The following is a 13,021-nucleotide window of genomic DNA, read 5'->3' on the forward strand; positions in this document are numbered from 1 at the left end:
GCTCACATTTTTGTACTGGTTCATGCTGTCCCCTCTCCTTGGAAAAACTGATCCATTCAGACTAGAATGGGTCTCTCCTTTCTTCCTGTGTTCTCTCATGTACCTGGCATACACATCTTTATCACTGGACTGCCATATTGTTTTACAGTTATCCATTATGTTTCTGACTCCCCAGTTAGAGTGTGAGTGAGTACCTTGAGATCAATGACTGTACATTATAGTGTTCGTGGGGCTCAGTATAGTGCCACACATTGACTGGGTAGCCAAAGTAGTGCTTATGTTTTATTTTCCAGTCATCTGTGATTTGACATTAAGAAAAATCATTAATGATGTTACATAACCTCTGGTCATATCTAGAATACTTCACATATATCTGATGTGTGTGTGTGTCCAGGGAGAGGGACAGCTTTATTCTCAAGTATCCGTACAGTGACTATCTGCCAAGGAAGAATTACTTTTCAGCCTCTCTAGTCTTACTTTTACTTCCCAAGCTCTTTATTTTACATTTATATTCCCATAAGAACAATTTAAGAAATATATTTCTATGGATAAAAGAGAATTAATTTTTTCTTGAAATTATATTCTTTATAAACAAAACTGTTTCCATTTATTACACTTTCAAGCACCAAACAATTAACATTAACATCAGCTCAATATTATCAGTTTGTATTTTTTCCTCTTTCATTTAGCAGTTTTATTACCTTTTTTTGGGAAATGGAAATCAGGTAAGTTTATTGCAGTGCTGTTTAGTCATGAAAGAAAAAAATCCAGGACAGGAGAACACATGGTAACATGTGCACTTGCTACATTATAATTTTGGAATGACCATTGTAAATTTATGAATACGTTTCAATATTTACTAAATTATATATATTGTTTTAGGTGAAATGAGCAAAAATGTAGTCATTGCAGAGCAGGAGAAAAATAATGAACATTGCCCTGAGGATATCAATGATAAGTTGTCTGAATCAACAGATGATGATGGCGAGGATACCAGTGATGAAGATAAGGAGGAAGACAGCAACCCTAATAAGGATACTCACGCCCCATTGGAGTTAATGACAGAAGTAAGTTTTGCTTCTATAACTCAAAAAACTTAAAAATATTAAAATAGCTAAATAGTATATAGCCTTGAAGACTAAAAAAATAGTTAAAATATCCTTGCCCACACACAGATGCTTACCTGGTTACTCATCTTTGTTACTACTTCCATGAGGGTAGAGATGAGAGAATATTCTGGCAGTGACTCAGATTATTCTGGTAAAGTCAGAAACATGAATAAGAGAAGTTTTGGCATAAAACTCTTCAAGGACCTCTTGGAAAAACTTTCTACTTACTGGGTACCATGCTAGTTACTTGGGATATTTAGAGATAAATAAGAAAGACATGTCTTTACCCTTGAGAACTGACAAACACTTATTGTGTTATCTAATGTAATTTATAATATGTGCCAGTAGAGGTGTTCATAAAATTCTCTGGGAACAGGGAGGATAAAGGAACTAATTGAGAAATGAAGCAGGAGAAACAAGGAGATAAAGGAAGGATTAAGAAGAGACAAGAACGGAATCCTAGAAACTTAAAGGAAGAGGAACATGTAGGAATGCATTTGGTAAACAGAATGGCACTCCTGGCATGGGAAATAGCATTGTCTGTGTGTATCACACACATACAGAGGGTGTAAGAAGGGAGAGGGAGTAAAGGAGGGAAAGGGACTTAACAGATTGTAACAGCAGAGGAGAAGCCATGAACTTGAACACAAATTTCTCAAATAAAACACATAGGGGAAAGAAAGGAACATCAGAGACTTTGGGGAGACTGTTGGGTGGTCTAACGTATGTATAATTATAGCCCAGATAAAGCGAGGGACCCACTATGTACAAGTAAAACATGTGACAAGGATAATACAAAGGATGAGAAGGGGGAAATGAAAATGCAGTGTTACGAAGTTCTTACTGTATACATGAAGTTGTGTAATATTAATAAAAGTTAAACTCTGACACCACAACACGTGAGGTAAAACTGTTTTGTTCTCCATAGAATTATCAGTAAACATTTGTGAGCAATTTTTGCATGTGACGTTTCAGGCCTCCATGCTTTTGCTGTTTCCTATGTTTTGCCAATGCTGTTTCCTATGCCAGGATTGCCTTCTTGATTTGTTTACCAAATGAATTCCTACATGTAAGCCTAGTGTACATGCAAATGGTTCAGAATGTCACACATAAGCAAGAACAGTCCCCCAAGTGTACTGTTCTTTTTTTTAATAAAAGCTATCCAAATAATAATGGGAGATTAGTCAATTGTGGAGCCTAAGTAAGTAAAAAAGTATGTAATAATGTTTAAGTCCGTGGGGAGAAGATGAACGTGATATGTGGTGTATTTTTTTAAGTTACTGAATAATCTTAGTTTTTGTAAGTATATATATGTTCCTTTATGGGAAAAAAAAAAAAAAAAACCTAAAATGATGTACATGGAGATGTTTAAAACAAACATCTCTGTGGGCTTCCCTGGTGGCCCAGTGATAAAGAAGCCACCTGCTGTTGCAGGAGACACAGGTTCAGTCCCTGGTCCAGGAAGATCCCACATGCCACAGAGCAACTAAGCCCGAGCACCACAACTATTGCGCCTGTGCTCTGGAGTCCATGGGCCGCAATTACTTAGCCCACGTGCCGCAACTCGTGAAGCCCGTGCTCTCTAGAGCCTGTGACCAGCCAATAGGAGGAGCCATCGCCATGAAAAGCCCGCGCACTGCAGCTGGAGAGTAGCCTCCACTCACGACAACTAGAGAGAAGCTCATGGAGCAACAAAGACCCGGCACAGCCCCCCCAAAATAAAATTATCTAGAAAAAAATGGATGGTAAAAACAGAGATGCTGTTTAATTGGAGACAGGATGTGTTTGTTTAGCATGTAAATTCCCTACATACAACAAATGAACCTATTTGCAGGGCGGGAATAAAGACGCAGACGCAGAGAACGGACATGTGGGCACAGAGTGAGGAAAGAGGGTTGGGATGAACTGGGAGGCTGGAATTGACATGTACATACTACCATGCATGAGACAGATGGCTAGTGGGAACCTACTGTATAGCGCACAGAGCTCAGCTTGGTGCTCTGTGGTGACCTAGAGGGAGGGGATGAAGAGGTGGAGGGAGGTCCAAGAGGAAGGGGACATATGTACACCTATGACTGATTCAGTTTGTTGTATAGCAGAAATTAACACAACATTGTAAAGCAACTATACCCCAATAAATAAGAAGTTTATAACACAGAAAAATATGTTACAAAAACAGAAATACAGACCAATGGAACGAGATAGAGATCCCAGAGATAAACACACACACCTATGGATACCTTATTTTTTACAAAAGAGGCAAGAATATACAATGGGAAGACAGCCTCTTCAATAAGTGGTGCTAGGAAAACTGGACAGCTCCGTGCAAAAGAATGAAATTACATCACTACCTAACACCATACAGAAAGATAAACTCAAAATGGGTTAGATCTAAATGTAAGACCAGAAACTATTAAACTGTTAGAGAAGAACATAGGCAGAACACTCAATGACATAAAGCAAGATCTTCTGTGATCCACCTTCTAGAGTAATGGAAATAAAAACAAAAATAAACAGGTGGAAGCTAATTAAAAGCTTTTGCACAGCAAAGGAAACTACAAACAAGGTGCAAAGACAACCCTCAGAATGGGAGAAAATGCTAGCAAGGGAAACAATTGATAAAGAATTAATTTCCAAAATATACAAGCAGCTTATACAACTCAATACCAGAAAAGCAAACAACCAAAGTGGGAAAGGGACCTGAAGAGACATTTCTCCAAAGAAGATACATAGATGGCTAACAAGCACATGAAAAGATGCTCAACATCACTCATCAGAGAAATGCAAATCAAAACTATAGTGAGATACCACCTCACGCAGACAGAATGGCCGTCATCAAAAAGTCTACAAATGACAAATGCTGGAGAGGGTGTGGAGAAAAGGGAACCCTCTTGCATTGCTGGTGGGAATTAAACTGATACAGCCACTCTGGAAGACGGTTATGGAGAGACTCCTTAAAAAGCTGGGAATAAAACCATCATATGACCCAGCAATCCCACTCCTAGGCATATACCCTGAAGAAATCAAAACTGAAAAAGACACATGTACCCCAGTGTTCACTGCAGCACTATTTTTAATAGCTAGAACATGGAAGCAACCTAGATATCCATTGACAGATGAATGGATAAAGAAGCGTGGTACATGCATACAATGGAATACTACTTAGCCATAAAAAGAACACATTTGAATCTGTTCTAATGAGATGGACGAAACTAGAGCCCATTATACAGAGTGAAGAAGTCAGAGAAATATAAATACCATATACGGACACATACATATGGAATCTGAAGAGATGGCACTGATGAATTTATTTTCAGGGCAGCAGTGGAGAAACATAACAGACCTGTGGACAAAGTGGGAGGAGAGGAGGGAGAAGGGGAGATGTATTGAGAGAGTAACATAGAAATTTACAGTACTATATGTAAAACAGATAGCCAATGGGAATTTGCTCTATGACTCAGGAAACTCAAACAGGGGCTCTGTGACAGCCTCCAGGGTGGGGTGGGGAGGGAGATGGGAGAGAAGCCTGGGAGGGAGGGGACATGGATGTACCTATGGCTGATTCTTGTTGATGTATGACAGAAAGCCACAAAATTCTGTAAAGCAATTATCCTTCAATTAAAAATAATTTTTTAATGTTACTTTATAAAAAAATACAATAAAATAGTAAAAAGAAAAATATATGGGATAAGAGCAATCAATATTGGAAAATATTGAAAATACATAATTCTATTGTCATACAATTATGGACTAAGTTCACAAATAAAAACTGTATCTGAACCTAAGGGATATTAAAGTGATTAAAGTGTTAGTGGCTTTGCCAGTTGAATCAACCTAAGTATTCTCAGATTGTTTGGTAGTGTGTGCACAGTGTGGCTGCAGTAACACAGAGGTGAGATGCTTGCTCTGTGGCCCTGCCATTAGAAGTGCTTAAATATTCTTCACTAACTGATTGATTATAGACTCACTCCTGGAAAAACATGTGTAAAAGTTAAAAGCAAAATAATCATTAATGGAATATTTTCTAGGGAGTTTATAACTGACATTTAAATTCTCTGTAAAACTGCATAGCTGAAGAATTTCTTAATGTTTTCCAGTTCCTGAGAGCAGAAATGGGCCACGACTACCATTTGGCAAAAAAATTATGTCAGATGAGTAAGTACAAAATACTTCTCTTTTCCCAATTGTCTCTTTGTTTCTAAATACATTGCCTAATATGTAAGATGGTTTGATTATCATACAGCTAGTGAATTCCCTCATAGTGTCTTGGTGAATCCTTGATAGTAAAAATTGGTATAAGGACTAATTTAAATTAGAATTCTAGAGTAACTTTGAGTGGGATAAACTGACAAGGACGCCATTAGAAGGTATGTCAAAATCATTAGCTTCATGACAATAGGTTAGTAACATATGCCTTTAGTTTCAAAGAAGTGTCACATAGTAAAACAAGCCTTCCTTAGAAGTGAAGAAGAAGTGAAGTCACTCAGTCATGTCCAACTCTGAGACCGCATGGACTGTAACCCATGGACGGAGGAGCCTGGTAGGTTACAGTCCATGGGGCCGCAAAGAGTCGGACACGACTAAGTGACTTCACAAGCCTTCCTTAGCATGCAGTTATTCCACAAATATTTGAGTTACCTACCTGCCAGGCTCCTCTGTCCATGGGATTTTTCAAGCAAGGATATCGTAGTGGGTTGCCATTTCCTCCTCCAGGGGATCTTCCTGACCCAGGGATCGAACCCACGTCTCCTGTGTTTCTGAATTGCAGTGTATTCTTTACCACTGAGCACTGGGGAAACCTTGATAAAAATTTTAAAACTTGTGTGCCAGTGCCGCTGTTTAGACACTGGGCAAATAATTCCCACACTTAATCTAGTGTCAGACAACAAACATATAATTAGCATGGCATAGACAATAGGTGCTATGGAGGAAAAGGGAAGGAGTAGAAAGTACTGGGAGGAAGCAAAGCAGTTTTAAGTAATACAGTCCAGCAAGGCTCACTGGAAGACTAGAGCAAACCCTTGAAAAAGTTGTGAAAATGAGTCCTGTCATCTGAAGAAAGTGTGTTCCAGGCAGGACTAATAGCAAATATCTAATAGATGAGCGTGCCTGACCGGGAACAGCAAGGAAGGCAGCAGAACTGGAGCAGATTAAGCCAGGGGACGTGTGATAGGAGATGAGGTCGGAGAGCTTACAGGCCAGGGGCCATGCAGACTGCAGAGCATCTTTCCACAGCTTAAGGACCTTGGCTTTCTCTCTGAGTGAACAGAGAAACCACCGGACACTTTTGAGCAGATAAATGATATGAACCATCTTACTTTTCTATCTGGGTTTTAGAAGTTTGACTCAATATTCAAAATGGTGGTGGTTTTCTTTGTATTTAAGCAAAGAGAGGTTTCAGAGATTTGCTGAGTTTCTTAACTCTGTGGGTTGATGTTCTCATCAGCTTTGAGGACCTCTTGGCCATTAATTTTCAAAGATTACTTCTGCCGTATTCTCTCCCTCTCTTCTATTCCTGAGTCTCCAGTTACACACAAATTAGATTTTTTCCTTGGTGTCCAACATGTGTCTTATACTCTGTTTTTCCATTTCCTTTTATTTCTATGCTTTAGTTTGTATATTTTCTGTTGACCTGTTTTTGAGTTAATTTATCCTGTCTTTTGCTGTGTCCAGTGTGCTGTTAAAACTATACGGTGAATTCTTCATTTCAAGGATTTCATTTTCCAATTTTAGAAAGTCCATCTAGTGGTTGTGAAAGACTCCAGGTCTCTGTCAAAATCCATAATCTTTTCAACTATTTTACCCTTCTTTTTCTCTTCGTTAGTCTTAGTTATTTTAAAGGAGAAAATGGCAGTTCTACTATTAAACTTTATTAATGACAAGTCTTGAAATATTAACTATTTTAGACCTGTTTTGTGGTTAAAATCTTTTAGTGACAATGTGGTGTAGGGACGTGGGGTCTACTCTTCCTTGCCTCACAGAGTCCCCACTGTGGATACAGTACTTCCTAAGTACTAAGCTAATTTCTAAAATCGATTTCTTGAATACATTAACACTACCTATTTTATATCCAGAATAATTTGCCTTGTTTAATCCTTTCAAGCACTTTTGACCTTTAGAACCATCAGATAAAATAATTTGATCAAAACTATTTTTGGTGGCCCACAAACATAGAATTTCCAATCAGAAGGAATCCTTAGAGAATCATGTCCAGCCCTCCCTTTTTATAAGTAATGAGACCAAAGCAGAGAGAAGGTTAAGCAGCATGTGTAGCCCTGCTCAGGGAGTAAGTGACAGCTGGAGCTGAAACCCAAGCCTCCTCCTCCCACAACTGCCTTTCTTCTCTGTGTGGCCGGGACAGAAAGGAGTGATGCTCTAGCTCCAAATTCTCTGAGTTTTTCTTGTGGAGTCAAATTGTAGGAAAACGTACATATTATTTTCGTTTTTATACCTATCAGTTATTTTAGAAAAGCCTCTGGCCGAAGCTTGCAAAATATAAACACTGACATCACCACCTTTGTCAGTGAGTCTTCGCTGTTAGCCCTGCACTATAAACAGCAGGTGCTCAATAAAATGCTTGTGGGCCTCAGTAAAATGCAATGCACATGCATTAGGTGCCAGGTAAATGAAGATGAAAAAGTTCAAATTGACCTATCTTAATGGGATTATATTCCTTTTAAAAACTCCTTCCCTTCCTTTCTTCCAGCCAATATACATTGAGCACTAACTCTGTACCAGACATTATGCTGGGAGCTGGAGAGAAAGCAGAAATCAGACCACACCTTCTAAAGTGCTCTAAACCCTTCTGGGGTTGACATCAGATGTGGTTTGGTGTGGTCTGCACCTTTACTGACTGACTCATCCAGTAATACTGTTTACTCTTTTCTACCCACGGCAAATAGTGGTGCCTCTACAACTGAGGGTTAAATTCTAGGAAAGGATGCTATGGAGGGTCCTAAGACAGGCACCACTTTCCAGGGAGCCAGATGAGAAAGAATTGCTCCCAAGAGGAAGAAGAGGGAAATGTGGGCCAAAGGGCCCAGAGAGTGGGGGTAGAGCACAGGGAGTACAAAGTGAGACTGGCTGCCCCTGACGCAGACTGCCAGTCAAGGGTGTGGAATGAGAGAAGCCCAGGTTTTGCAAGGCCAGGCACATTGAAGGCAGAGGGCAGAGTTGTAGACTGTCTCAGGGAAAAGCAAGTGCTATTTCTTTGATGCCAGTAGGAACGCGTGGCTGAGGGCTGCCTAAAGTCCCTCTCTGTGTTCAGAGCAACAGAACAATTTTTTCATCATCTAGCATGCACCCAAAAATATATATAAATTCTTACAGCATAGATATTATATTCTAAAACTTATCGCAGGATATTGAATATTGTCCCCTGTGCTATATACTAGGACCTTGTTGTTTATCCATATTTTATATATAGCAGTTTGCATCTGCTAACCCCAAACTCGCATCCTATTCCTCCCTCACCCCTTCTCCCCCTTGGTAACAAGCCTGTTCCCTACAGCATAGATATTCTTTGTCTCTTTTGTTCCCCCATCTTCTAACTTTTCCACAAAACAATCCACCTTTCTCTCTATGTATATATATATTCATATATTTATAAATTTACTCATGTAAACATAGATTATGTGTTTACTTTTTATGTATTTATATATATATGTATTGAGCACCTACTATGGGAACATTCTTGCATACAATTTTTAATTCTTACAGTTATGTGGGGCAGATAGGATTAACCCTATTTTACTAATGAGGAAAGCAAAGGTAGCATGGAGAATTGATTTACCCAAAGTCACACAGCTTCCCAGTGGTAAAGCTAGATCCCACGTCTGACTTGAGAGCCTATGATTTCTTGCTATATTTCCATTTCTTCATTTGAATAATAAGCTTATATTTCTGGTCAAGCAGGCAGAGACTTGAAAAAGAAGTGCTTTTATGAATCAATCAGATTGAAATGGCTCCTGTAAATTGACCAATATATATTTTTGTTTGTATCTAAGGCAACTAATTTATATGAAGTAATACATCTTTGTCCCTTCAGAGGTGTCTTACAAATTCACTCTCTTGAATAGCCTCCAGTTCTTGCCATCCAATCATGGTATGGTCATCTGTATCTTTACTTGGGTGCAGGGCTTCCCACACTGCATCTAAAACTTTTGCTGGTGAAGGCTTGAAAAGTGGTTTTTAAATGAGACTGAAAGTCAGGAATACCAGGTACTTTTCTTAGTTCAACTCATGATTGACTGTGAAATTTTCTGTCAGTCTTCCCATTTCTTGGTCTCTTTACTTGCAGCCGAGTCATCTCAGGGTGCCAGCACTTTAGCTCACAGGCAGTCTGAGATTCTATAAAAATAACGTGTAAGCCTGGAAGACCTATTTCATCAATTATAATAATTGTAAATGTTTAAGAATAATGGCCTGAAAAACAAAATAGTTCTCGTCATTATGCATCTAACACAAAAACAGACGTAGCTTCAGATACAGAAGAGAATTTCTATAAAGTTTTCTATTTCTTTTTGAGTAAACTAAATCACCCTTTCTTGGGGTATAATTTTATCAAGGCGTAAAAGACTGCTTCCTACCCAGTCATCTATATTCATTTATTCCATTATTTTTTTTAATGTTTTGAGGTCTCTCGCTCTGTCAAGTACTCTCTTAGAGCTGCAACAGTGAACAAGACCAGCGTTCTGTCTACCCTAAAATCTCCTGCCATCTGAGGGCCTTAGAGCCCCGTGGAACTCAGAGCTTGCCCCACCCCCAGCCCCAGCACCCTGCCCCAGCCCTTCAGCCAGAAGGAAGCATCCACTGCACACTTAGGAAGGAACCAAGCCTTTCTCCAGGCTGAGAGTCACTCCAGGAAAACTAATTATCAACATTTATTCAGTACTTACCATGCAGCAAGGCCTAAACTAAGTACTTTGTCTGTGTTATCGCCTTTATTCACCAGATATCCTGATGTGATCAGTAGTGTTACTGTAGATAAGGGAACTGAGGTACAGAGACATTAAATACTTTCCCCGAGATGACCCAGTTAGACAATGGCAGAACCAGGGTTCTCATCTGACAGTCTTTCTTCAGGGTCTGTACTGGCCTCTGCTTATGGGCCCTGGTTGGGAAACAACCCCAATGGCATGGGCTAAGGGCTTCTCTTGCCTTTTTACAAACCCTAGTGACCTGTCAAAAAGTAAGAGTTTTTTATTTATCACCTAGGATGAATATTGGGGCATCCCTGGTGGCTCAGTGATAAAGAATCTCCTGCAATACTGGAGACCTGGGTTCGATCCCTGGTCAGGAAGAACCCCTGGAGGAGGAAATGGCTATCCATTCCAGTATTCTTGCCTGGAAAATCCCATGGACAGAAGAACCTGGTAGGCTACAGTCCATGGGATCTCAAGAGTCGGACACGACTTAGCAACTAACCCACCACCACTGGGATGGATATTGCAGGGCTGAGTTTCAAAGCAGATACATTCCCCCACTCTTAAAATTGACAGCTGCCAGCAGTTTTTGTTAAACCATGAAAATAGCTGATCCTATACTCCATTCCCATGGAATAATCCTAACTCCAGCATGAAATTTTCTAAGTTGTTTTCCAGGGAATATTAGTTCAAGATTGCTTAATAAATATTTCACCAAGAAGGATTCCATGGGAATAATAAATTAGGGAAACCATATTCTCTTCTCTGTAAGATACATACTAGTTCTGAGCATATTAATGGCTATGTAAAATCCTGCAGTTGCTCCTTACTGTAAGCTTTGATTAACTTCATTTAACCTAGTTTCCCACATACATATTAACATCTTAAGAAACTAGTGTCTCAAGGAGCAAGTTAGAGAAACTCTGCTCTAGGAAGAGGCTTAACCTCAGAGAAAGATTTAGACTGCTAATGATAAGCATGTTTTAGTTCAAGTTAAAATGTGTAAAAAGTCACTTTTATTAAAGCCTTAAAAGATGTATAAATACCCATAGAATCCTTAAAAGCAGATTCTGAGCAGGCACATACTCATGCTGACCCAGACTGACGGTACATTGTTATGTTAGTGGATTAGAAAATAAAGATATTGGTTTAGTGTGTCGGGATGAAAGTCATATGGCATGAGGTCCTCTGAGCCACTGGGGCCTAGTTGAACCATCCCACTATTCTCCCTTTTAGCCAGGCAAATAGCACACTTGATGTTTCAGTGCCCCCTGGGGGCCATCAAGATATTACACAGAAATCACAGCACTCAATGGATGATGCAGAATTAGGAATACACCTCAAGGCAGGCAGGTAAGAAGATGGCAGAGAGAGATCTGTAGAGCAGGATCTGGAAAAAATAAGTTAACTAGTCTAGAAAAGTCTGAAACAAAAGGTATAAAGCTTTCTGGCTTCTGGGACATTGGTACATTAGACCAACAGGCCTAAAAAATTCTATTGATTTAGTCCAAAGGAAAGATGACATTCACATAAAGGATCAGCAAAAAGGAATAAATAGCGCTTAAAAACAATGGATCTGATGAAGAGGTGAGAATACTGTTAAGTAGGTGATGACTGGGTGTCATTAGCAAAGTCTCCATGGATTACAGGATTTGTACCTTGTATGGGAAATGATTATAGTCAAGAAACAGCATGGCTAAAGCCTTTGAGGGATGTCTCATAGTGATGGAGATTGCATTTTTTGGACAGGTGGTAGAAAATATAATGAGGATTATTTCCCTTGCAAAGTACCTAAGATAAGTAGAGCATTTCCTCTGTTTGCACTTGGATGTTCCTGTGGTATAATTGTTAGTGTTTTTGCTTTGTGCATTTTCACTTAACTGATTGACAGTTTCAATCTCATACTGAAGAGGCTGTTTGCTGAAACACTTGGAACGTTAATAACACGCGTTCTGTTGTCCATTTGCAGTCCTAATCTATGAACCAGAAAATCCTGAAGCCAAGGAGTTTTTCTCACTGATTGAAGAAATGCTGCTGATGGGTAAATTTAAAAATTGAAATTCCTTCTTTCTCATAGAATTATGATAAATCACTATTTTAAAATCCATTATCCCAGAAAACTGGCAAAGTTACCTCCTCAGGAAGTGGTTAAGAAAAAGCAAAATGATTATCTCAGATGGTTTCATGAAACTGGCTTTTCCTTTATGGGTGGTCAAGATGACTCCATTTCCTCTGTGGGGTGGAATTGCCCAAGCAGAGCAGGCTCCCTGGGCAGACAGTATTGGGCACTGACAGAGTCCCCAGAGGGAACAGTTCCTGCTAATGCCCCAGGAACGGAAAGGATTATCCCACGGTTCCCAGTCTGTACCCTCTACATTACCCTGAATCTCACTTTACTCTTATTCTGTTTAAGTAAGAAGTTGACAGTAGTAAAAAAAAAAAAATTGTAGACCAATGTTTTAAATATATTTTTAATCCACAATCATCTCTATGCTAGTAAAAAATATGTTCTTTGTACCACTGCTTTGAGCCTCAGCTCAGTTCTCACATTCTAAAACTATGTACTTCTTGATGGAGGGGGAAACAAGGAGGATTATGATTTTTCAGGGTAGAAATATTGAGAAATATTTTAAACAAGTCTCTTCCTTTCTGTGGCAGAGAAAGCACAGAATCTTGAGGAAGATGATGACGAGAGTGAAGAAGACAATAGTGAGAGGGAAGGAGAGAGCACTGAGGAGCCAAGTGAAGAGAGCTCTGATGAGTGTGAAGATGGGTGACGACAGTTGCTGCTGTAGTTTAATCTTCATGTATGTTCATTACTGTATACTGTGGAAATATAAAGAAGAGAGCTGCATTTCAGTCTAATTGTTCTTTATTTGGCATAGAGTTCCTTTAATTTATCCACATTAGCTTGAGCTTAACAGTTAGATTTCAACTCAACGTGAGCTGCTCAGAAAGCGAAATAGTCATTGAAAACACTTAAAAGCA

At 39.3% G+C, this 13,021-nt stretch overlaps 1 protein-coding gene across 3 annotated transcripts in view; it reads left to right on the forward strand.

Moving 5' to 3' along the window:
* The window catches only part of SP5 (Sp5 transcription factor), a 72,277-nt gene extending 59,385 nt beyond the window's left edge, over positions 1–12,892 (forward strand). For all 3 annotated transcript variants that reach the window (XM_013968933.2, XM_018064451.1, XM_005675979.3), the window contains exons 3-6: positions 883–1,067; positions 5,207–5,264; positions 12,003–12,074; positions 12,692–12,892. In XM_013968933.2, coding sequence (XP_013824387.1) covers positions 883–1,067; positions 5,207–5,264; positions 12,003–12,074; positions 12,692–12,810 — 434 coding nt within the window. In that variant the 3' untranslated portion in view covers positions 12,811–12,892. The remainder of the gene's footprint in view (positions 1–882; positions 1,068–5,206; positions 5,265–12,002; positions 12,075–12,691) is intronic.

This window comes from Capra hircus, chromosome 2 (genome assembly GCF_001704415.2).
Source record: "Capra hircus breed San Clemente chromosome 2, ASM170441v1, whole genome shotgun sequence".
Taxonomy (NCBI): Eukaryota; Metazoa; Chordata; class Mammalia; order Artiodactyla; family Bovidae; genus Capra; species Capra hircus.